This window comes from Mya arenaria, chromosome 9 (assembly GCF_026914265.1).
Source record: "Mya arenaria isolate MELC-2E11 chromosome 9, ASM2691426v1".
NCBI lineage: Eukaryota > Metazoa > Mollusca > Bivalvia > Myida > Myidae > Mya > Mya arenaria.
The window spans coordinates 52,870,624-52,898,136 of NC_069130.1; the positions used below are offsets into that span (position 1 = coordinate 52,870,624).

The 27,513-nt window shown below is 33.4% G+C and overlaps 2 protein-coding genes across 2 annotated transcripts; both read right to left on the reverse strand.

Annotated features, from left to right (window-relative positions):
• Positions 1–7,583: 7,583 nt before the first annotated feature.
• LOC128245581 (alpha-amylase-like) lies at positions 7,584–15,037 on the reverse strand. The gene is made up of 9 exons (XM_052963785.1): positions 14,902–15,037; positions 13,182–13,324; positions 11,846–11,997; positions 10,900–11,540; positions 10,118–10,226; positions 9,596–9,707; positions 8,836–8,962; positions 8,318–8,521; positions 7,584–8,081 (listed from the first exon to the last, which is right to left on the reverse strand). Exons 1-9 carry the CDS (start codon positions 14,948–14,950, stop codon positions 8,044–8,046), a joined length of 1,575 nt encoding a protein of 524 aa, XP_052819745.1. The 5' UTR covers positions 14,951–15,037; the 3' UTR covers positions 7,584–8,043.
• A 7,007-nt stretch (positions 15,038–22,044) lies between these two features.
• On the reverse strand, positions 22,045–27,513 carry LOC128246175 (alpha-amylase-like). The gene is made up of 7 exons (XM_052964364.1): positions 27,498–27,513; positions 24,622–25,281; positions 24,050–24,158; positions 23,528–23,639; positions 22,800–22,926; positions 22,305–22,508; positions 22,045–22,082 (listed from the first exon to the last, which is right to left on the reverse strand). Exons 1-7 carry the CDS (start codon positions 27,511–27,513, stop codon positions 22,045–22,047), a joined length of 1,266 nt encoding a protein of 421 aa, XP_052820324.1.

The window sequence follows — 27,513 nt, forward strand, 5'->3', positions numbered from 1 at the left end:
TATTATTAATGTTTTAGTTAAAACTTATCGTAATGATAAATTACCTGAGTAAACATCAATACCATGCGAAAATATTATATCGACATGTAACGTACATATTGATTTCTAAAACTACAATGAAAATTACAAGGACAAACCCCATTGACAAAAATGTAGCCGATAACCCTGTTCGGAGGCACAATGCCAAAGCCTTACAAACGGCGATAAAGAGAAACACGAACCATACAAAACAACTCACACAAGTCACATACAACAGACATATCACATATGCATCAAACTTGGTTTAATACCAAATGTCAGCCAATTTTATTATTCATCAAAATATATGTTCTTGATCAGTCAACTCAGCTTGTCCATTATGCAAAACATAAATCCAAATAACATTTATATAACATCTCTTTGAACTAAAGGCAACTCTAACCTTCTTGTCATGTATCTTTCATAGCAGATATCGGGGCTGTTACTTTATCAGAAGAGAGCCCTACAGACAAGCTTTGAAGTCAGTGATAAAAGTGCTTGTCCGGTGTATGCATTTAATTCAAATATTCTATCTGAGATAAAAATATCTTTGAAAAAAAATAGTTAATGTTTTTTGGAGGCAGTTATTTCTTTCGGTAATTTACACGTTTGAATGGGCATAAAATCTTTTTTCATCGTATTGAGGCACTTTAATACTGGTCTTCTGACGAATTGGATGACAACAGGCACATGAAAAAGGAGTGTTAATGCGACAACGCTTACGACAGACGGTGAAATCAGTTGGAGGTTTAAACTTTGCCTTTACAGGTTTGAGATTATATTTCGCAATTACATCATCCTTTATGTAACGAATATACAAGATGCATAGTTGTTAATCTTATCACGGAGCATTTCATTCATTTCTAGAATTGATTTCAGACACGTATATGTGGCATATTTGTAATTAAGGCCTCGACTTTTCAGCGATAAAAATATTCATTACTTGTCATCAATTATCTAGGCCATGAATAAATAGGCTTTCATATGCATGCTTTTATATGACATACCATCTCTTATTAACCCGGTGCTGATATAACATCAGCTGATAGGCGGAAAAAATGTGACGTTGATCTTAGCATAATTATTTGGCATTAAAACGTATGTTTGCACACTAATCCACAGCTATTGATGATAAATAACAAGAATGTTTAGAGTATCCCTTAATAACAATCAATTTTGAATTCAACTTGTAAATTTAAGTTACACTGACGTTTTGTGTTTCTTATGATAACGATTAAATTTAATGGCTCTTAAACTTTACTCTTACATATGAATATTTTCCTTTTTATGTTTTGTTTTACACGCAATTCAATCAATTTCAATGCATTTATATTCAAATTTTCCGTGACTGTAATTCATAAAGAGTAATAGAGCTAAAACATTAAAGTGATTATATTATTATATCCAATTTATGAAATACTCGAAGGTTGAAAACTATGCATGTAATGCATGAGATCTGAATGTCATTGACTTCTGTAGTTGTTGCACTGCTTCAAGTATCTAGATAATGTTTGGAGAGGATATATACAAAATGTAATATCTCTCATTGAAAAATAATTATGAAATCAATAGGATGTTTTTTAAACACACCATTTCAAGATAAACGAGATATAGACTCAATAAAATCTTAACAGTAACTTTAGAAATAGTTGGATGACAAGTAAGTTACACATAAAGTAATAATGCCTTGAGAAATCATTTTAATCAATGTGATAAGTCAACTGTGTAAACGTTACTCTGTGGATAATTATGCGATGTTAATATGATATGTTTTATAAGCGGTTATTGTACCTTTAAGATAAGGCTTTATTGATGTTGCGTATTGCAAACGGGTGTATATATATATATTGATGTCTCAGTGGGTTCGAAATTGTTCGTAAACCTTTGATTTGGAAGCTTAAGAAAGCTAAAAATGTGGTGTCAAACACTCGAAATTGAAGATTTCAAGAACAACCTGTTATCGTTTTCGTTTCGTTTTCATAACTTTAATTGCATATATATTAATTATAAAACACCGACAAAACTTTGTTGTTTTTTTTCTTGAATATGTGTGTATAAAATTTATTGCTGCTCTTACAAAAGTATTTAATATAATGTCACCATTTCATTCATGTAAGTAATCAACTATGGTATCAAACAATTTTATAGCGGCGTAAAATCCTTCAAATATATGTTTCAATGCCTAAGACATAGTGGCTAGTTTGTAACAACATGCCCTTGTGTTTCTTGGCCTGAATTGTAACCTTTATTTCGGACTTCACCTTTACGACAGCGACTGCGAACCGATCATCATCATGGTTATGCTCTGTTGTAGACCTTACCTCCGTAGCCTGGAAGTATATAAATGAAAAAAATGCGAATCGTATGCTATTTTAAGCTGACTGAAGCAATCGTCATAACTTGATTAGGCTAAAATAACTCATTAATCCCTTTAATTGAGATTTGTTTTTAATATAATGAATGTATTAAGTATTAATCACATTATTGTTGTCGTAGATAGATGCAGCAGACAATTTTTTTTTTTCATTTCACTAAAAATAGCAAGACATGTTGCATCACCTCAGAGGTATTTTGTACAGCCTTTGAATAACATAAAAGGGTGTTTTACCGTCTTGTAAAAACCTTAGGGGGTGTAAATGATGATGGGAGGGCTTGTTCACCTAACAAAATGAGTAGGAGGTTCCAATATTCAATTTATTCCTTTTTCCGGTTTTATTTTTAGCTAAATTTAAACCATATGTACAGTACGTTTAAATATGCAGATATCATAATATGGGTTCATTTCACTTCAAAGAAACAGTTCAACAAACAGTCATGATGCAGATAGAAAATAAATTAACCTTTTTGTTACAAACCATTACCAATGGGGTATATATACCTTTTCATAGGAAAGTGATTTGAATACTTTCCTTTAGGTTATTTTTGCTCTTCGATTTGCATAATACTGTTATATTTCTCCTACTTTGAGCATCTTGGACCCGCCACTCAATTTTGCATCGCCACTATGGGCCTCGCCTTGCCAATCAGCGAAATAGCGAAAACCCGAAATGCATGAACTCAAAACCTCACTCAAATTATCTTATACTTTTAACAGTCCCAATATATCATATTTTGCAACTAATGCCTCCAATACAGGGAAATGTGCTTAATAAATGCCGATCAAAAAACATTTCTATCCACAATAATGGAAAACCGCTTGCTCGAGACGGTCCATTTATCACAGGTTTATTGGCATCCAAAACTATTAAGTCTCAGATTACATGTATATCGATAAATAGAATCGTGTCACTAACCCTCATAATATTATAGGTGCCAGATATTCCAATGAAAATTACTACTGACTACTACCTTCTATCGAAATAATGTGGAAAGAACAAAAATATGTCTCTGATTGGTTTTGCATATATGGTCCGATTTTGACCAGTGATTTGTATCCGATTGGACTATACTATTGAAAAATACTTAAGTATGTTGATTGCGTCCCTTTAGATGATTAATGTTCATGAGTAACTAACCTTATTGAATACATCTAGTATTGAAATTATCTTCAAGCCTAAATAACAAAAGTGACCGTTGGGCAGCATGTCACACACATAGCTATGCAGATGAAGGTGTCGGGTTCGAAACTGTGTAGGGCAACGCATATAATTTGTGTGTTTTTGTTTATATATAGGCAATATATGTAATGATTTCAAATACTCCTGCATATCCTTTATGTAACTGACCTGTTTGACGAAGTTTTGCATACACAAAATATGACTTACATTTGTACTGTACATCGTTTGCCGTGCGGTTTCCGCTCAGAAACCGTAGTTAATGTTGCTAATTAGTTAGAATTAATTGGTAGTGATGCAATTTAATATGTAGATTACTGTGTTGAAGTAGGTTGGGAGTTTGCGAGCTTGCTGGGTTGAAGTTCAAGGTCGCCTTGATTAAATATAATATTAAAACTAGATATTTAGGACGCTAAAGTGAAGACAAGCATTGGAATTTAATATAGGTCAGTGGGTTACCGTCGCTGTTACTACAATATAACAATAGTTAATTAACATTAGTTAAAACTGACGTTTAGGGATATTATCCGTGCTGTAGGAAGCTTATTTAAAACAAACCTTGGGATTGCCTTATAGTTACTTTTGTATTTCTAACATCGATTTTCAAATTGTGTTTTTCCGGTATAAGTGAGATTTTAACAAAAAATGTAAAGATTAATTACGGAAGATGAACATAGTTCTCTAGAGTCATTAAATGCTATCATTCCGTTATATAAACGGTCAGGGCGTAATTCCTGGAAATAATTACTGTTAAAATCAAGATCAAATCGTTTTCGATACAACATTTAATTGTTACCAAGGCAAAACATTTCATGGAATGAGTTTTATTGTTAAAATTCATTTCTGGTACTTTGGGGAAATTCCACATGAACCGTCCTGAAAACTAAATGATTGTAAGTTAGATAATATCAAAACTTGTCCAGTCCTTGTGATGAAAAATGTATAATTGAAAATTTGACGGCATTGAAATAACCTTCATTTTGTGTATAATAGCATAAATATTTTTTTCAAGTGTTATTATTTGACACTTTAACTTGCTCGTAAGTGAAATATTAAGACATGATTGTTATATGTGTCAAAATAACTGTTAGTACATAAATGCATATTTGTATGTTCACGTAATTAAAGTCATGGTATACTACTAAGTATTTTAAAGCGTGTTATTTATTTATAGCTGTATTTATACCCAACCAGATTTAAAAAAAAAACACTTCAATTTGTTTGATTAATTGTTTGGCTCACATCACATGAACTGTGTGCGTAAAAATCGAAAATAATAAATCTTGAATTGCCTCTTTTTTCTTAATGGGATGTATAGAATGTTTGAGATGTCTGATGAAATGCTAAGGAAAAGTTATTAATGGAAGTTCAGTGCTAGATTTGATTTAATTTTCCGTAAACAAATGAAACAATTTATCACCAAACCTGAACTTCGCGAGGAATACTTAGCATAAACTCTTGACCGTTTATATCTCCCCTGACCTACTTGTATAAGCCCATTGTTCCTAATCCTCCAAATCCTCGTACGCCCGTTGACAGGTGTGAGTGAATTAGTTTAACGGGAAGTAATAAACATCGTTATGCAATATTACCATAAGCAAAATTTCATATCGGAGCTCTGTAAGTGACCTGTTTTTATCATGAGTTATGGATTTAACAGATATTGCGTCATTATTTAGTCTCCAGCTTACTGAAATACGTTATAAATTAAGTAAGAACATAGTTTGTAAAATGTTATTGACTACGTAGGGCCAGATCGCCTTTTTTCATCTTACCTTTAATTAATGAGAGTTTACATTGTATTCTTTTCTAACAAAGCATGTACACCGAAAACAATGTTCATTCAAACTGTTTCCTCACATTTTTTTTTAAAAGTTACCTTTAAGCAAAACGCTAGAAAAATGATTAGTATCGTTTTCATCTAAAAGCTTACACTAAATAGACAAAATATGCTTTCTTAAACACTTATCCCATTCTGTGACTCTTGGTTCAACACGGAACTATTAAATGATTTTAAAATTAATCGAATGTGGAGAGTTAATTCAATGAGGAGAATTGCAAAAAATGCAAATATGCACGTATTTTAGTGAACTGTGTCAGTACGTAATTACGTCATTACTTGTTTTGCGGTCGAAATTTAGATCATGACAAGATAGAGAACAATTTTCCTTTAATCCTGATTTCTTTACAAGGTCAATTCGAACTTCTGACAATGTCAGCATATAGGTGAAATATCTGCACATTTGAGTATAGTATCATTTTTTATATATGTTTCGCTTTGAAATTTCATTGAAATGTTCCATATGTTGTTTTTACTGTCCACAAGATACCTTTTACTTTCTCATATATCGACAGATGGTAAAAACGGTTAAATCCGCGGTAGCTGATTGCCAGCCAATGTACTGTACATGTATCTTAGAAACAGCAAATCTACGATTAATACCGTAATGAGTTCTTCACTTAGTGTGCCAATGCAGTAACCAAACACTTATCGATGCATATAGTTTGATAATTGTGTGATGCTTTTCTTAAAGCGTTGTGTTTCTTGCTGGTATTTGTTCGGGTTTGATTATTTCACCTTTAAACCGGATATTGGTTTCAGATTAGGTTACCGGGTTTGTCCCTGTTTCATTACAATCAATTTTAGATAAATACGATATTGTTTTTATAAACGAAATGAGCAATTTATAGAATAAATACAAGTTTGATTATGGCTTTGCTATTGAAATACATGGGATATGCCTACGGAAAATAAATTTGTAACAATATCGTTTTAAATTGTCTGCTAAATTCGATAAAGAATTATTTACGATTACTTCTGTTATGTATATACGAAGACAATGCAACGGATTCCGTCGATGTTAACATCGAATGCCATTCTCGTTGTGTGCAAACCAGCAAGGGTCGTTTACTGAGGTCTCAATGAATACGCATGAGTATAAACTTAATTAACGAAATTCTAGAGGAGTCATAGGTTTACTTTTTTTAAAAATACGATTTTTTTACCAGGCTTAGAATCTATTCCCCTCAAGTATTGCTGACGATATTTAAATGCTTATTTGTTTTATTGTCCTGTTCCTTTGTTCTTTTTTCGCTTCTTTTAATATTGATATATTTCCTAATAACAGTAACGATGATTGGTAGCTGTATTTTCAGTATCCGGCATATCTAGACCAAGCTTATACTACTTCACATAAAAAGCTTTACTTATTAATAGTTTTCATCAACAAACTCACTGATTGCGTTGTCAACATCTTACTCCTCAATAGGAATATATTTTTGCCGATTGTATCTTTTTTAATAATTGCACGTAAAGTCATGCTTAGAAATAAAATTACTCTAAGCATAAAATTGTATTTGGATCGAACGTCAGGTAAATTTAAGCAAAACAGCAATACACTTTTTTTTAAATGACCACCCTTTAAATTGAGAAATAAAGACATTACTGTGCTAAACAACCTTCTCAATTCATCATTTATAATAGTTATATTGTTATTCTTAAATACAGTTCTTGAACATTGTGAAAGAAAGCGCTACTTTAAACATAATTATTATTCCTACTCTCAAACCCAGATCTATAAAAGTATCAAAACTCCACCTCATTTCACAAATATCAACAATATACTGGCATGTATTTAAGAGGGTATATTCACACCTCTACTAAAATTCCTAAAATGAACTGCCTTTCGTCAATTGCGGTTTTCATCCGATGAACATCTTCAGATATGTTCGGAGCGCGAATCTCCGCTTAACAATGTCATGGAAATTGTTTATCTTGATAATGTTTCTATTGTGTCAGCCGGGCCCGTAAAAAAATAAATTAACATTTTAGAAATTGTAAATTTATGATATGTTATATGCATTGTTGCCATTAGTGTTTCAAATTTACGTTTGAAAATTATTTCAAAGTGGTTGATCTTTTCCCGCGTTATTGTGATGTCATTTGGTAATATAACTAGAATGTTAAATCATCGTTCAAATGTATATTGAACTTTTTGCAAAATAGTCTAATGATATTTTGGGTTTTAATTTATAAAAGAAATACGACACAATACAATATTACATACAACATATATGGACTGGGTGAAATTCTTGTTCAGTCATACTTAACGATTGTTCAATAAAAATAACCAACACACGCGCGCACAAACACACACGCGCGCGCGCACACACATACACACACAATAAAGTAAAAAGTCAAGGGTCTGAAAGCTTATCTATATAAACTAATATGTTATAAAACTACTAGAAGTGTTTCAGTTCAAACTATGAAAAAAGGCATTCCATAAAGGACTTAAACGGATAAATCGAAACATTGGATAACGTAAAATTCTAGGTCGGGTCCGACATCCTTTATTTATTGCAGTTTTAATCAATAAACACCATGCATTTTTGTTTTTAATTAAATAACATCAATGAAAAAAGACGCATGGATTTGACGATGGATGTGGTCCATGTACTGGCACGCTCTTTATGCTGTTACTTTCTTCGGGCTGCCAACTTTAGCTCCTGGAATGTAAAAATACCAATTTGATCGTTGCAGTCAACACTTAAATCGGCAACTTTTCTGATGGTTTACTTCTTCTTTTTGTGGTGATTGTAGAGACTAAGAATGATACACTGTTAAAATCAAATGAAAAAAAATAAATCAACTAGTCAACTTGAACTTGCAACTAGCCATTTACAAATAAATCATAATGCTTAATTATTCAAATTGAAGGATAATAGATGCATGTTAAACAAACCAATGTGAATAGCAATAACGGGGTCATCTGAGTTTCCATCGATATCCAAATGTGCATTTCCGTTTCCGTCTACGTGGATTTTATTTCCGGTGCACGCGCCGTTTTCGTAATTTCCGGAAATGACGTCACAGTAGGTTCCAGATGGAAGTCCTGTCTGAGCGTTTACATTCAGGTGGCTTCCATCACCAACAATTGCAATGAATCCTTAAGAAGAAACAGGTTAGCATAAGTACAAGTAATACAACATATGGTCATGTGTAAGACATTTATTAAACTTATAAACGATTCCAAAACAGTGTTCTGAAAGACAAAGCGTTTGTTTTTGAGACAATAAATGAAACTACGATCTGAAATTATTTTCCCGAATTTAACAGAGTTGTGGCAAAGTATGTGTGTAATTGAACCTTTTACCTGTTTCAGCGGTATGTGTTGTATGAATCAAATTCGAATAACTATATTTGTTATCAGTTATCCGAAAAACAAGACACCGTAAAACAAGACACCAATAACCAAGATACCTTTGTTTCCTCTTGAAAATGCTATTTGGTAGTCCCCAAAAGCATGCCAGTTTTGTAGAGGAGTGCCTCCCACCACATTTCTAAAGGCCACCATGTTGTATGTTTGACGCCATCGGTGCTCACAAATCTTTTTAATACAAACATATAAATAAAGAAATAATTTATAGAATTATATTTATTTTTAGTGTATATATGCTGATTTATAATGTACCATTTAACGTGTTTTTTAGAGAAGGTTATATTAGTGTTTTAGATATAGTTAAATGCAACATAAGTTAGTTTACATGAAATAACATTTAGCACACAGTAAACGTTCATACTGTGTTAAGACATAACTCTGCAGATAAAAGATTTCCTGATTACTGAACATAACTGGTTTCAAACATAAACCTGAGTAAATATACTGCTACTGTATTATTCTTTTTTAATTTACTGGATATATAGTAAACAAAGACGTGTGCTTGCGCAGTACGCTACAGTGTGGTACCGAAAAGTCAGTATGTTATACAAAGATTATAAACTGAGTCTGTTGTACAGATAATATGTCGAGGTGTCCATAATTTATGGCTAAACATGCAATATTTTAGAGAAGTTCTTTTAGGTATGCAATAAAATGTATTTATAATCTCTCGAAAAATAACTCCAATTACTGTTCATAGTATCATAGTATAATTATGATACATATTTATGTTGAACTACAAAACATAATAGTTTAAACATTTTTTAAAACTCAAAACTCAAAACAACAACACGTTATTACCCATCCATTGTTGCAAGACATGTCAGAGTTGATCGTGACATCCTTGATACTCATGTCGCCGTTGTGAGGGGGTCCCTGCCAGTTGTTATGATCATCGCCATTCTGCCAGTTTCTGGGAAAATAATCGTATGTAATATTCTATAAAGTCAATGATTCCTCTTATGATTTGCATAATTGTCACTTATTATCAACAATGATTCAAATTTTACGTAATATATATATATTTTAAAATTTCCATCAAAGTAAACTTATTACAATGTAAACAAAGAGTCAAGCCGGATTTGAATTATGACAAGAAAAAATAATTACAATGATGTTCATACCGCAGTAAGCCCACACCTTGTGAACAATGACTCACTATAAGTGAAAACGACAGGTGATTCATACTTGCATCTGCATACAAGACTACTTGATGATTATTGAACTACACACATTATCCAAATGATGTTATTTTTCTTTGATAGTTTGCTTTCATTGGGTTACTTATGCATTTTTAGTGAATGATATAACTTAACAGCTTACGGTGTCCAGTCATAGCTGCTCATGACCCTTGGAAAGCCATACGGATGAGCCAGCATGAACGCCGTGGCTATCTTTAACTGCTTTGGATCTCTGAACGTGATCGGAGCCCCTGAACGAGAACAAAGATTGTACAAACATTTTGTAATTATTGCCAAGACGAGACATAATTATTGCATGATCAAACGCAAATTGTGTACAGTAACAATGTTAACAAATGGAACCAATTTCTTTGTATATAATGACTAATATTTGCAACACTATGAAAATGGAAACAATACACGTATATTTCACATTATTCGGGGCGGATCGAAAACGTCGATCCTCTGGAACGTGCGAAAGCCGGTAACGAGGCTTATAAAGTGACCGGTCACACAGCGTGCCAAGGAGTCGGATTTTTTCATCCGCCCGGCAAATATATGAACAATATATTTTTCTTGCATACCGAATATTTAAATTTAATTGTCCAATTCTGACCTCATTTTGCATAAATATTTTTATATATTCATTGTTCTGACTCTGCTTTTCTAAATGGTAATATTTTTAATTCAGTATCGTTATCCAATTTCATTTTATTCTGAAATGGCGCGTAGATGCACATGAGTCGTCGTTAGACCAAAATTCAAGGCTCGCTTAAACCCAGAAATGCACGTCCATTATGCTATAATATTATTTAGTAAAATAGTATTTTACTGTCGCATATGGATGTGACGAATATAACTGGTTATATATTAGGGAAATTTGAACATATAATTTTCATTAGAATATAACTTCGGATTTATTACCTCCTCCACCGTGACCTCTTTGGTTGTCATGGTTACTGAGAAACACAACGGCGTCGTTTGTAGGTGGCATTGACCAGCCTTCACCAAAGTTGCTCAGCCATTTAGCCTGGTTGGAGTGGCGAAGGAAAATATTAGCCAACTCAACGCCGTACTTGAAATTCGTTACTCGTCCAGTGCCGAAATATTCTTTCATTGTAATTGGTTCGCCACCCATATCAATTACTTCTTGGTAAATGAACGGTTTCTTGCCTGATCCAAATACATCGCTTCTTAGATTTTGCAGCCGTCCAAAAACGTTTTCCAAATCCCCAGGCCACATGTGCTTGGCCGCATCAACTCTAAAACCGGCAACTCCAAAACCAATCAGCTTATTAAAATAATCTGCAATTTTTCCGCGAACATAGTCGGAGCTAAGACGTAGATCAGCCAAGCCAACCAGACGGCAGTTTCGAACCTCATCAGGATTTCCATAGTTGTGGATGCTGATGTCTCCAGTATGGCAGTTATCATGTCCGTTACAGTCATTTGGGCCATAGGGAACTCCGGGAAAGCGACACCCATTGCCGTCAAAGCTAGATCCCCCAGTTCCATGACCGGAATAACTACCCGTCATATGGTTTATAACTGCGTCCACGTATATTCTGAAGACATTAAAATTATGTGTTGTAAGTGAAAGCCCATTTTATAAGCAATGACAGTTCATTGCGTTTATAAGTGTTTATTTATTTCGTATGGTACCTAAACAATCAAAATTGACAATAAGATATAATACATCTTATAGGCCTCAATAACAGCATTGTGGACCAATTCCATAAAACGTACAGAAATTATCTTCCGAAAACAACTACATGTAAAGTGTTCTGAGTAATTAACATGAAAGAACAAAGTATAAAACATAAAGGATCGAGTGCCTCAATGAACTACATTGTTAGTGAACTACTCTTACCTGACCCCCGCTTTGTTACAGGCGGTGACCATATCTCGGAACTGTTGCTCGTTGCCACTGCGAGTGATGATGTTGTAACTGACAGGCTGATACCGCTCATACCATGGCCGATTTGGGTTGGTTACAACCGCGTTTTCATTTGGCGGCGACACCTGTGAAATGGAATGCTTAAAGCTGCCTTCTCACAGATAACCCGTTTTTACAACTTTTTTTATTTTTTGTTTTGGAAAGAGCAATTTTTGGCGTAAATATCTACAAACCAATGATAAAAGATTACTGATAAAAGATCAGATCTCAGAATTTCATATTTCCGCTCGAAAGTTAATGTTTTATGGCTTAGACCGTTACTTACGGTTTAAGGAAAAAGCATAAAACATCAATTTCTAAACTTTAAAATAAAAACATGTGATCTATGTTTTGTCAGCAGTCTAATATATAACTGGTTTTCAAGCATGTGTGCAAACACTGGCTAGTTCCAAGACAAAAAATAAAAACAAGTTATTGAAACGTTCAATCTGTGAAAGTGCAGCTTTAAATAGTCGAAAAATATGCAATTCTATGGAACAATAGTTAACATTCGCTTTTTGTCACCATGTCATGTGTTTAATATTTGCGAATGAATAGGTAATTCAGAACAGGCATATCATCTGGCGACAGCTTCAAGCTTAAAGCTCCATTGTGAACAAAGCTACAAGCTGTTATGGATCTGTTTCCTAAAGCGGAAACCAGTAGCTGTGTCTAGTTTGTGGGCATGTCAGTCTTACGTCTTCCTTGTTTCGCTGCATCCCACATCATCTTGGGTAAAATATGAACAACTAAACTACTAGATAAAGGATAATTGTATGTTTCAGTGTAGGATCTTGATATATTTCACCGAGTGAACACCAAAAGCTAGATATCACGAGTTGCATAGCCATGAGTGATATATCTACTGCTGGTGTTCACGAGGTGAAATATATTGCAATTTTACACTGACAATAACAATTTTCCCTTTTTTATATGCTTGAAAATGTATAAAATGACAGTATTTTTTTTTTCAAATAAGCGCGCGAACTTGCTTGCAAACCTAACGTCATTTTGGAAATTACCTCGTTGAATGTGTGCTCAGCCCTATGCGCGCTGACGTTTGATTTGGAATTAAAAGCGCGTTTAAATTTCAAAACAGTGAATACTATCAAATTATTGATACCATCCAATTAAAAGCAAGATAAGATTAACCTTTCCGACGCTACAAAAATGTCCTACAAATATATCGCTGATTAAACATCGGTCCATTTTCAACCAAACAGTTGGAATACGTGGCCAAGTGGTTATGGACGCAAATGTGATTTTTTACCTGGACAGCACAGAAACCGTAAGGTCCGAGAAACCTCTCACACTCCGCCTTAATGTCGGTCCATTTCCACTCAAACAGATGGGTTACGGTATCTCTTCCGGGAGCACATTGTGGATCCAAATATGCACCGTGGACCACAAAAGCTGTGGATAAAGAACAAATAGAAGCTGATTCTCATCATGCGTGTGACACCAATGTTTCCATGCATTAGTTCTTTCAATTTAGCAACCCGAAAAATATACGTTCGGTTTTTTGTTTTGTTTTGTTTTTAAAAGTACCTAAAAATGAATAGGCTAAATATTAGTAATATTTATTTTGTTGTTTCAAACCGAATTTTCCTATTAAGTTGTGATTGTTTTTTTATGAATATTTGTTTTATAAACAGGTATAAAGCTAAATGTTTTGGAACAGCCTGTTTGTCTTACAGAAATACTAATAGCTCAACCCTATTGTCTTTTTCATGAACAGTAACTCTCGAGACGCAAGAAATATTAAAACCTATGAAAACATTCCATTAATTTAAACAACGCTTTCGCAGTTTATAAGGTATGGTTGACCTAGATAGTTTTATCTTTGTTGTGCAAACACTTTTTGATTACAAACCAGCAATTTTTACCATTTAAACTGTTACATTCTTATATAACAACATACTACATGAAGTCAATGATAATTTTCTGCCGTCTGTTTAAGATAACCACTAGTGTGTCGTAGCCTACTAGGTCATACAGACAATACATTAATAGATCATTATCATAATTTGTACTTAAACATTGTACTTAGATGTACTACATTTACTTCTTAAAGGGACACGTTCATCGAACATAATGAATTTTATGTGAAACTGGGACATAATCCGTGATTCAATACTGACGCATTAGATATTAATAAATAGAAAAAAACGCAATATTTGCCGAAAAGCGTGGGTTAGTTTAGGATTTGGATTAAAAGACATCGTTTACAGGAGTATCTGCCATTTTGTCTAGAGCTTTTATGAAAACAAACTTCCGATCAACAAAGTTTGGAACAAATGTTGCCAACAAAAAATATGAATAAGTTCCTTTTTACAAAACTATACTTTATAATGTATGTGTTTATAATGATATTCAGATTTAATAATTTATTTAGTTGTATAAATAAGTTATCGAAATAAAGAATTAACTTGAATACAGCTTTTATGACTTTATGGAATCAATACGTTAGAATAATATATATTGAATACATATTACCAACTTAAAAAACAGAGAACAAATAAAGATAACTAGCTGTGATAACCGTGAGACATTTTGTATGTTTTTAAAATAGAATACTTCCGTATTCAGTAGATCGATATTTTTTGCGGCAAAGGTAAAGCATATAGCATGGTTAACAACATCACATAGAATATATAAAATATGATATACTAAATCATGCACATAAAAACCATGACATGCTCTCAAATACTAAGGATACAAAATAAAAAGCCATTGTATTCCTTAAATTGACTTACACAACTGTAATGTTAATTTTATTAAACTAATTGATTTAAATAATAAATGTTAAATCAATTTCACCAAGCATTCAATCAGATATTAAATAATGACATCTTACTGTCAAAAGCCTGAAACAAACAGAAAAACTAGCGAATAATTATAATGAAAGCAATGCCAAAACAAACCATCGCGAATAGTAATACGTTTATGATGTACCGAATAAATGTACGGTGAAATAATCACTACCATACCATTCGAACAGATCAAGATTGCAGTGAACACCAGCATGATTTCCCTCATTATGTCACCACTACACCACTATGCCACTGAATGATTCCACACTGATAAGTTTTGACCTGTCCTTCTATTTATAGAAAATTTGTGTCCTTTAATCTGAACCGTACTTTTGACTTTGTGTCTGCTATGCATCGCCTTATCTTTATATACCTTCTGACGGCAAAGACTCATTTACATCATAATGCGTTTTGGGCTTGACATTTAAAGAATCAGAAGGCGGAAAATTTCATTTTTTTAACAACTATTGATCAGTAATATCAAAACTAAATTAAAAGTGATAAAACATTTGCATCCTTTGTAGGTGTTTAAGTGCATTAAGATGACATGTCTTCAATTCAATTAAAATTTTGTAAGACTAGAATTTCATACGCTGTAAACAAATGATATGCATTTAGTTATGCACGTTTATATTTGTAAACAATTATGCACGTTTTTGGCAAAGCGTATAATTACCAATACTAAGTGAAATGCTTAATATTAAGACTAATAAATCAATTAAATAGATAGTATAACTTATCATTATATGTACAATTGTAACAAATGAATTATACACTCTGCTTGTAGTTGTGTGCAAATCTGGTTATATTTTAGTTATAAAGATATATTGCAAATTGTTTGTCAAACAAAATATTCAACGCGGATCTTTATATCGCGGTTTTATTTCACACAAACCGGATACACCCCCGTGTGGTTTACGCCAATTCAACAAGATATAATTTGGTTGGGAAAGGTATTATAATATCACGATAAATGAAAGGATTCTGATTTAATCATGAGCGAAGATAGGTGACACATTTTCCTCAGATAGTTTGTTTTCTGTGAAAACGTTTCAAAACGCATATATTTATTTAAAATATGGCGTACGATTGCTGAATATGACGATGATTTATAATCCTTTATTCGCAATAAGAATGTTTAACATGTGTATGCTAAATATTGACCAAGTGTATCATCAATGATGGCTGAGATAGCAGTTTATACCAATTCGGAAATGACTAAGAGTAACATGTATTTTCCCACATTTTAAGCATATAACAATAAATCAAATCATGGTAATACTGTCTCAGACAATGAGATACTTTCCATCGTTGATTTAAAAATAACATGCTACATACTCTTCTTGAAATACTCCTACACCGGATGTGGTCACTTTATCGTTTACATGATGAAAACGTTCAACCAATTGTTTTGTTCATAAAAAGAACGAAATTTTCTTCCTCTTTATTATCTTCGGAGTCGTGAAACACGAAATATCAGTGCTATTTCGTGGTGAAATTTGTCAAAAGACTTTTTAATATATAGTAAAGTTATCAGGTGGTATCTAACCTGAGACGCATGATATCCTTTTTTTGTTAGTGCGGACTCTATCATTTGTGTTTAAATTCAATGTTTAATATGGTTGAAAAAGATGTTATCAGCATACAACAGAATGAGTTTAACGACGTCCAAAAACTGGATGGTGAGTGGTGTGTGGGGAGAGAGCTTACGGTACGATTAAACGAATAATAATGCAACATATTCCGTTGTTTTATATACATTTTACGTTCTATTCACACTATTATGATTTAAAATGTAGCGTGGGTCTATTAGTTTATCTCCCGAGGAAATAACATATAACAATGACGGAAAGAAATGTATATCATTAGGTAGCGCATGTTTTTACGAACTGTCGACGGCGAAGAACATCTGCATTATTTAATATGAAAAGCCTACTACATGTATAAGTATGAGCCATGAATTTACTATGAAATAAATTGTAGTGATAGAACCATTTTGACAAGCAACACTTTCATTAAAATGCAAACGTTCAATTCGAAAGATGCAATTTCGGAAACACGCAAACGATTGCAATTTGTTTCAAAACGATATCCAAAAATGTAATAAACAACTTTTATTTGACACAGTTTCATTTCAACATCAATTGTTTTAAGGTTTTTGTTTTGTTACCACTACAGTTTCAAAACGGCGATATGATTGGAATACACCACAATATATTTTGCAATTCTGATAGTGATAGTTTTACAAGCAATGCACTTTAAAATTCGTTTATACAATCGACACCCATAAACTTACCACATTTATTGAAAATGCGTCAAAACAAATTGCATTATTAGTTGATATTAGCGATTTTTTTCGGAAAAAGTAAACAACCTAATGTCAATGAACAGTCGTGTCCAATCCAGTGGCCCATGTGATTATGTCATTCAATTGGCTATATTTTGCAGATCCTCCTAATAGTTTCCATTTCATTGTTCAATTATAAACTATTGCACCCCAATGATAAAAAACAATCCTACATAAGGGCATTCTTGAATGTTGTGTTTCAATTTGGACGTGATAGTTATTGGATTGTTTATGTCTTTGTTCTGAAAGAAATTTAGTTGATAGGAAATGAAATTAACAGTAGCATGACTAAACATTATTACAGAATATTTATGAGGCTATTACATTCAGACTATCACTTGAAATTTAATCTTGAACTGTTCAATATCTTATCTAAACTTTAGTTTTACCGATTCATGATCCAGTTCCCCACAAGCCAGTCGCGAATAAACAATTTTCGCTAGTTTCGATCGCATATAATTCAAGAAAATATAATAAGGGTAATTGAATGTTACGTTCATTATTATCATAAAAGCTAGTGGTTTTGGTCAATGTTACCTTTGACAATTAGATTTAACAAGTGTGTTTTGTCGAAAATGGTCATGTGTCAACACTCATAAATGCCAAAGTAATGGTTCGTGCTCATTGTTGCATGCAACACATGTACATGCATGCATTATATATGCCTCGATTGTTTTCTTTGAACACTGGACAACTAATTTATCTTAATGCATTAATTACTGTTACACACCGAAAAACTGGATAGAACCCCCCTCGCAACGGCGACATAAGCGTCAAGGATGTCACGACATGTACTGCGACAATGAATGGGTAAAAACACGGTGTTGATTTAAGTTAAGTTGTGGACACTATTTATGTTTGTTCTTTAACATAAAGACTTACCATATTTATAGTGTTAAAAGTAAATGTAAATTCTTCTTTAGAGATGATCAAACTTCATAAGAGTGAAATACTTGATATGAAAATACTATATGGACGCTTTGAAATATTTCCTGAATACCACACTGATTTTTCGGTATTACTAAGCAGCCTGCTGCGTAAGCGCAAGTATATATTCCCTTTACATTTGTCATTTATAAACACATGTTAAATACAGAACCAAACTATTTTCCATCTCTATATTTGAAACTGTTTCATTTAATTTAGCAATTAGGAACTTTCTGATGTACGCAAGGCTGCGTCTTACCCTGGTTTGTATTTTTGTGTAAGAGATATATAATTAATTTTATTTTGTTTGAATATATTACAAAACTAAAACGTTTTATTGTACTTGATGAATCACCATTTCTTTACTTAAGATTAAATTGAATTCCTTAAAAACAGGTTGTGAGCACCGATTGCGTCAAACCTACAACATGGTGGCCTTTCGGAATGTGGTGGGAGGTACTCCTCTTCACAACTTGCATGCTTTGGGAGACAGTCAAATAGCATTCTCACGTGGATACAAAGGTATACAAAGGTATATTCGTTTTGTCTTGTTGGTCGAATATTTGAAAAATAAATAGTAATAATTTCGCTGAAGCCGAAAAAAGGATAAAGACAGTTCCATTTTACCTTAATGTACTTATTTCCATTTTAAATGTATTGTCTTTAAATCTACCACGCTGATTTCATTCAGAACCAATTGATTTTGGAATAATTCATCAGGTTATCACCTTCTGGTGATGGACAATCCCTTGTTATACTTATGTCAGCCATTTAAAATAAGGGAAACAGTATACTGATTGTTTTTTGTTTTTTTCTTAATTCGACTTAACATGAATACGAACATACTCTATATTTATGTTGTTGCGATTAGGTTGAAGTGTCAAATTTAATTAATGTCTTGGTAATGTTCATGTTGTCAAATGGGCAAGATTTAACTTAGTAGATTGTAAAATGAATGTGTATGAACCATATTTTATTAACTATATCAGGCCCTACTGTTAATGCGATCTTTTATGTTGTTTCAGATATATATTACGTCTTTTATAAATTAATTCCATCTACAAATAGCGAATTTTGCTCTCAAATTTGATAGAATATCTAATTAATCAAGGCGTTTGATGAAAAGTGTTTTTTTTATCGAACCGTCGACATCAAAGATATATTTATTTACATGATTAAATAAAGCAGGACAAAAACGTTTTTCTGATTATCTTTTCAATATATTCAGACTACAAACACGTCCAAAATTGTTGAATCACTTACCCAAACTACGTTATTCATTCTCAAATATGAACAGCCATGGACATTAATCGATTTATGTTACTTGAGCCAATATGTGGTGATAACTTGGGGATAAAAGAAATACGGATTAAACATCTTAGAAAACGTAAAACAATGTTTGAATAATTCAATTTAAAAAGCACTTAAAGAATTGCATTTTGTTTAAAGACGACATCCCCATAATCATAAGTAATTCACCTTTCAGGCAGTTTCATCACAACATTTATTGTTGTTATTTAATTTTATGCGATATAAATGGAATACACTATACTATACAATAAAGTGCATCGTCATATTACGTCAATTTATATCAATTTACTTAAATATGTCATTTACGCGCGGTAACATACATTTTGTAACAAACACGATACACATTATTAGGTGAAGTTTTAGAAATAGCTTTTATGTTGCGTATTACAATAAATTTTAAGATATTACCAGTAAAATCTATTCTAAATTATGTTTTTTTGCTTTGTAATATTATGCAATTAAACGATATCAGCAATCAAATTTTTCAAATAATTAATGTGATACGCTAGGAAAATTGAGCTCTCACAGCATGTATCAACATTCGACCACATTTCACAAACAATATACTGGCATGTATTTAAGAGAGGGTGGACGCCGGATATCGCAATTTCAAGAAAAAAGACGATTGTCAAAAACCAACATCAGATTGAGATCGTTTAGTACAACGCTATGTATCATACTTACAATTGTAATCAATCGCTAACGTCACTTTTGCCTTTCGCAGTTGTATACGTTGTGGGGTTTTTCCAATTCGAAATATATTTGATTTGCCACCCAGTAAGATTAACAATATATAATAACCGTATAATTATCAAACGTCACTATCAAATGCTACATATACACTCTTTATTGCTTCCCCAAAAGACGGACTATGCGAGGACAGCGGAAAACTACAGGGAAAGATTGAAAGCACAGTTCCGACCGATAAACATCGGTGATTAAATTATGTAAACGTTTGCAAGTGATAAATATTGCCGAAAATGACAGCGAGTTGGCTGAAACGCTTATTGAAGGGTTAATATGTGTAACTATCAGGTGACTTGCAAGGTGTTTGGACAAAATTCGCTATATTTAAACGGGGAAATCATTCCGCTCTATTTTAAACGGGGAACTCAACCGAGACATGATTCTGGCGTTTATTCTTTTTAACACAAGCTCGTATTGACAAGTATAGGCATCATTAGAGGAAACACAGTATTTGCCAGTTTGGGGACCATCTGGTGTCTTTAAAAGAAGAAACAGTTTTCAGTATCACATTGCGTTAATAGACTTCTCCTAATAATGATTGTATGCGAATTGATTGATGAATGGTTTCTTTGAGAGAATCTGTATTTCCGCAGATGTTGATGCTGTTTTTCAAATGAGCTGGCTAGAAAACTACCGTGTAGCATTAATTATTGGGGTTCTGGTCATGTTCATTATTAGTGTAGCAATCATAAAAAAGTAACAGCTATCGATTATTTGTGTCTTTTTAAAATTGCATGATTTACTACAAAGTCATAATATGCGCGCCTAAACGTTTCTCTGCAAATTATACCATTTAAATAAATTATAAATTGTAAAATATGTGTTTCTAAGAGAGATTTACAATGATTATATTCTATTGCATGATGTAAATATGCATCAGTCTGATAGTTCCGCTAAATGAGTTTCCGTTCTGTTCGAGTTTAAACTCACAAACATGGTAAATGTAAATCGGTCTGACATTATTTTTGTCACTAATAAGCCATGATTTTTATGGCGTATTTTTTCAAAGGGAAGTAATGTGTTGCTATTTAGCTCTCGGATAATCATACTCCTGTTTTGTAGCTTTAAGTTCTATTCATAGTTTTTTTCTAAACGTTGTATGGTTGCAAAATAAAGGCGATGTAGATTAAACTGTCGGAAAGATTATTAAGCCGCCCTAATGTATTATTCTACCGGCTCGGTTTTAAACAGATCGATAGCAAATACTTTTCGCTGTCGATCTAGGAGTAGATTGTCAGTAGATTTCGAGTCGATGCCGTCGACTGCTCTGGAGCATTTTAAGGGCTGTTTTCAAACCGAGGGGCAGACTGAATTTAGTATTTTCAGGGTATGGGGTTACGCAAAATTGTACAGAAAATGTAGACAACAAATCACTTTTAGCATACTTTGATTACGTATAACACATAATAGGTCATTTATTGAATAAAAATGCGCTATTTCCGCAGTATGCTTATTTTCGAAGATATCAAGAAAGGGTTTTAATATATAGAAGACATAACACACAAAATATTATAACACGCAACATATATGGATTTAGTAAAATTCTTGTTCAGTCACATATACTTAGCAATTGTTCAATTAAAGAAACCAACACACACACGCACGCACGCACGCACGCACGCACACTAACACACACACACACACACACACACACAAACACACACACACACACATATATATATATATATATATAAATATATATATATAATAGAAGTAAAAAGACGAGGGTCTGAAAGCTGATATATATATAAACTAATATGTCATAAAGCTACTTGACGTGTTTCAGTTCAAACTATGAAAAAGACATTCCATAAATAACGTTAACGGGTAAGTCGATACATTGGATAACACCAAATTCCAGGTCAGGCCCAGACAACCGTAATTTCACTTAATCAGCATCATGTTTTTTCATTTTTAATAAGATAACATCAGTAGAAATTAGACACATGGATGTGACGATGGATGTGGTCCATGTTCTGGCATGTTCTTTATGTTGTTACTTTCTTTGGGTTGCCAACTTTAGCTCCTGGAATGTTAAAATAACAATTTGATCGTTGCAGTCAGATCTCAAGACGGCAATTATTCTTATCGTTTACATATTTTTGTTGTGATTGTAGGGACTAAGAATGATACACTGTTAAAATAAAATTAAAAATAACTCAAGTTTAACTCGCAACTAGCAATTTACAAAAAAATCATTATGCTTAACTATAAAAACTGAAGGATAATAGATGTATGCTAAACAAACCAATATGAATAGCAATAACGGGATCATCCGAGTTTCCGTCAATATTCAAATGTGCATTTCCATTTCCGTCTACGTGGATTTTGTTTCCGGTGCAAGCGCCGTTTTCATAATTTCCGGAAATGACGACACAGTAGGTTCCAGATGGTAGTCCTGTCTGAGCGTTTGCATTCAGGTGACTTCCATCACCAACAATGGCAATGAATCCTTAAAAAGAGACGGGTTAGCATGTTTACAAGTACCACAACAAATTGTCATGTGTAAGACATTTATTAAGCGTATCAATGATTTCAATGTTCTGAAAGCGGTTGTTTTGAAAAAATAAATGAATCAACAATCTGAAATGAACTAATCGGATTTAACAGAGTTGTGGCAAAATATATGAGTGTATTTGCACCTTTTACCGGTTTTAGCGGAATGTGTTGTATAACTCTCAAATTCGTATTACTATATGTGTTCTAAGTTATCCGAATAACAAGAGACCAATAACCAAGATACCTTTGTTTCCTCGTGAGAATGCTATTTGGTAGTCTCCAAAAGCATGCCAGTTTTGTAGAGGAGTGCCTCCCACCACATTTCGAAAGGCCACCATGTTGTACGTTTGACGCGATCGGTGCTCACAAATCTTTTTAACACAAACATATAAATATAGAAATATACTCATATAGCTATAATAATCTTAAGTTTATATATGCTGATTCATAATGTACCTATTAACATGTGTTTTAGATATAGTTAAATGCAACATGAGTGAGTTCACAGGAAATTACATTTAACGCACATTAAACGTTCATACTGTGTTAAGACATAACTTTGCTGATAACAGATTAAATTTGCCTGATTAATGAACATAACTGGTTTCAAAAATAAACCTGAGTAAATATACTGCTACTCTAATATCCTTTTTTTAATTGACTGAATAAATGGTAAATATAGACGTGTGCTTGAACAGTCCGCTATAGTGTGATACCGTTAAGTCAGTGTATTAAACAAAGATCATAAACTAAGTCTGTTGTACAGATATTATGTCGGGTTGTCCAAAGTTAATGGTTAAATGTTTAGAAAAAACTCTTACAGATATGCAATATATTGTATTTATAATCTCTCAAAAAAGTAACTTCAATTACTGTTCATAGTATAATTATGATACATAATTATGTTGAATTACAAACATTAATATAAAAACATTTTTGAAACAATAACTCAAAACAAGGACAAGTTATTACCCATCCGTTGTAGCATGTCATGTCTGAGTTGATCGTGACATCCTTGATACTCATGTCACCGTTGTGAAGGGGTCCCTGCCAGTTGTTATGATCATCGCCATTCTGCCAGTGTCTAGGAAAGTAATCGTTAGTAATATTCTTGATGCAAAAGTCAATGAGTCCTCTAACGGTTTGCATATTTGTGACTAATTGTCAACAATGATTCAAACTTTACTTAATAAATATGTTTTAAATGTTCACCATCAACGTCAACCTACGACAATGAAACATAGAGTAAAGCCGGGTGTGAATTATGAAAAGAAAATTTACATTGCAATAATCCTACCGCAGTACGCCCACGCCTTGTGAAATATGACTCACTGTCAGTGAAAACGACAGTCGACTCATACTTGCATCTGCAAACTAGACTACTTAATGATCATATAATTTCAAACCATTTATCATTAAGATGATATTTTTTAACATTTCCTTTCATTGAGTAACTGATGAGTGTAACGTGAATGATAGAAGTTTGCAACGAACGGTGTCCATTCGTAGCTGCTCATGACCCTTAGAAAGCCATACGGATGAGCCAGCATGAATGCAGTGGCTATCTTCAACTGCTTTGGATTTCTGAATTTGATCGGAGCCCCTGAACGAGAAGAGCGATTGTACAAACAGTTTGTAATTATTGCCAAGACGAGACATAATTATTGCATGATCAAAAGCAAATTGAGAACAGTAACAATGTTAACAATTGGCAATTGGACCGAATTTCTTTGTATATTATAACAGTATAAGTGGAAACAAAACACGTATCTTAAAACAAATTGGGGGGCAGGTCGAAAACTTCGATCCTATGCCACGTGCAAAAGCCGGTAACGAGAATTGCCAAGTTACTTGTCACACAGCGTGCACAGGAGTGTGCTTTCTTCAACCGCATCGCAAAAATATGAACAATATGTTTTTCCTGCATACCGAATATATAAATTGTATTGTCCAATTCTGACTTCATTTTGCATAAATACTTTCCATGTTTTCATTGTGTTGACTCTGCTCTTCTAAGGAAAATTGAACATATAATATGTATTAGATAATGATTTCGGATTCATTACCTCCTCCACCGTGACCTCTTTGGTTTTCATGGTTACTGAGAAACACAACAACGTCATTTGTAGGTGGCATTGACCAGCCTTCACCAAAGTTGCGCAGCCATTTAGCCTGGTTGGAGTGGCGAAGGAAAATATTAGCCAACTCAACGCCGTACTTGAAATTCGTTACTCGTCCAGTGCCGAAATATTCTTTCATTGTAATTGGTTCGCCACCCATATCAATCACTTCTTGGTAAATAAACGGTTTCTTGCCAGATCCAAATACATCGCTTCTTAGATTTTGCAGCCGTCCAAAAACGTTTTCCAAATCCCCAGGCCACATGTGCTTGGCCGCATCCACTCTAAAACCGGCAACTCCAAAACCAATCAGCTTATTAATATAGTATGCAACTTTTCCGCGAACATAGTCGGAGCCGAGACGTAGATCAGCCAAGCCAACCAGACGGCAGTTTCGAACCTCATCTGGATTTCCATAGTTGTGGATGCTGATGTCTCTGGTATGGCAGTTATCATGTCCGTTACAGTCATTTGGGCCGTATGGGACTCCGGGAAAGCGACACGCATTGCCGTCAAAGCTTGATCCCCCAGTTCCATGACCGGAAAAACTCCAAGTCATGTGGTTTATAACTGCGTCCACGTCTATTCTGAAGACATTAAGTTTATCTGTTGTAAGTGTAGGCCAAATTGGTTATAAGCTATGGTGAGGGTATGACAGTTCACTGCGTTCATTAGTGTGTATTTATTTCGTATGGTACCTAAACAAGCGATATTGAAAATAAGATATAATACATCTTATAAGCCTCAATAACAGCATTGTAGACCAATGCCATAAAACGTACAGAAATCATTTTCCGAAAAAAAAACATGTAAAGCGTTCTGAGTAATTAACATCAAATAACTTAGTATGATCCTGGTTAAACATAAAGACTTTACAGTTTAATGTATGAAGTGTCGCTATCTTTAAATTGATACTCGTTGTTAAGGTCAATATAACAATCATAAATATTGAGTGATTAACTTTTTTCTCCCACCTCAGATAAGTAGATCCAATAATTCAACCATGTTAGAAATTCTTATCTTGCCCACGGGCGATGATAAAAATGCCCGTATGGAACTCCTTTTCAATGGTCGCAACATTGTTAATACCTACCTTTTTGAAGACTGTCGTCTGAAGCATCATGGAAACCCTGTCTTGTGGCAATATTTCGAATTATGTCTTGCTTCAAATGTCACCATAAAACAGTTTTCACGCACCTTTCAAGGAATAATGCTTATCTCTTCTTAGAACTATTAAAAGACCGATTTGACTATTAAGATACTCTAAATCACTGCGCACATATCCATGACAACTACGTCTTATCGCATATCCATACACATTTATTTTACTAAGCACAAAACAGTTCCAGCAAAAAATACATTTTTACTTTTTTTTTGTTTAACTGAGGTGTGGGAGAAAACACATAAACCATAGCCGCTCGTGCAAGATAGGTTCATCCCGATCCTTTGCACTCTGGGTCATGGAATGTACTTTAAATCTTTTTACTTAATTTTGGAAAAAAATCAATTACGGATAACAAGATAGTGAGTGTGTATTTCATAGCTGCAAACGCACACACAATAAACGACTGATGGGTCCTGTAAGATTTACGGCGATCAACAATAGTCTTATAAAGTAGAAATACCCTGTTTTATGCACCCTTTTTTCATCACGGTATCCTTCATAAGAACCATTGTTTTCGATACTTAATTATTCGTTTCGGTAAACAACTTCAACGCAATTTATGCTTTAATGTATCGTACGAGGTTTATTTGTAATATCATTGCAATTTGGTGGCTGCGCGTCGAACGTCATATTTCCAAAGGCAGTGTTGCCTAGTAGTTAGCGAAACCAGATTCCAAAAGATCATCTGACGAACGTAGTTTCCTAATTTTACATCGCATTGTCGTATGTTCGCCTTCCAGTATTTTTCGCATGCTCAAAATTTTATTAAGACAATTAAGACAATACGACCTTTACATTCATTTTCCTTTCAAAGGCGAAACAAACTGAAGACTAGACCTTAATATGGTTTTAATGATAAAATATTAAAATCTCAACTTTTCCCGACAAACGCAACTTTTACGGATGTCATTTGGACTCCACACATTGTAACCAGCCAAACTGCGTTCATACTCCAATAGTGATATCAATTCCACAATTGATTCCTTCAATACATGCAATAACAGTAAGTATTATGCTTTTAATTAAAACAATATTAAATTTTCGACGACGTTCATAATCAATATTTATGTTCGATCAATATGTTTACTACTTACATTCGATTACAGTAGGAGTAGTACGAATTTGAAATACACGCCTTTTAAGTTGGTCATGCCGAAATATGACATTGTTTGGTAATAAAGTCCTCCTTAAATAAGATATATTTAATCCGATTGATTAGGTATATGACAGCTTCCAGAAAATGATGCCTTGCAACCCGAGAAACCTCCAAATATTAATATAATCATTTCGGTAGGTCCTCATTAAATTGCAGTCACTGGCAGATGAGGTTATTTTCAAGGTAGAATAGCCAACTAATATTAATGTATAATTATATAAGAATAAAAATAGCAGTATTGTATTTGGTATTCATAAGTAAGATATTCTAAGTTTGGATTATTATGAAGAATATAACATGTAAGGCGTTTGGTAGGTTCCATCATAAACGGACAAATGTGATACCCCTATTGCAAGTGTTTAAATGGACTTATCTGCTTATTGTAAAATAGTTTTAATAGTTAACCACTGTCCCTTCTCACAGTGACCCACTTTTACGAGATGTCTCAAATCAATAAATTGCATGTTGGCTTGATTGTTCGTATGTAAACGTCGAATTTACCGTCTTGTTTTTCCAT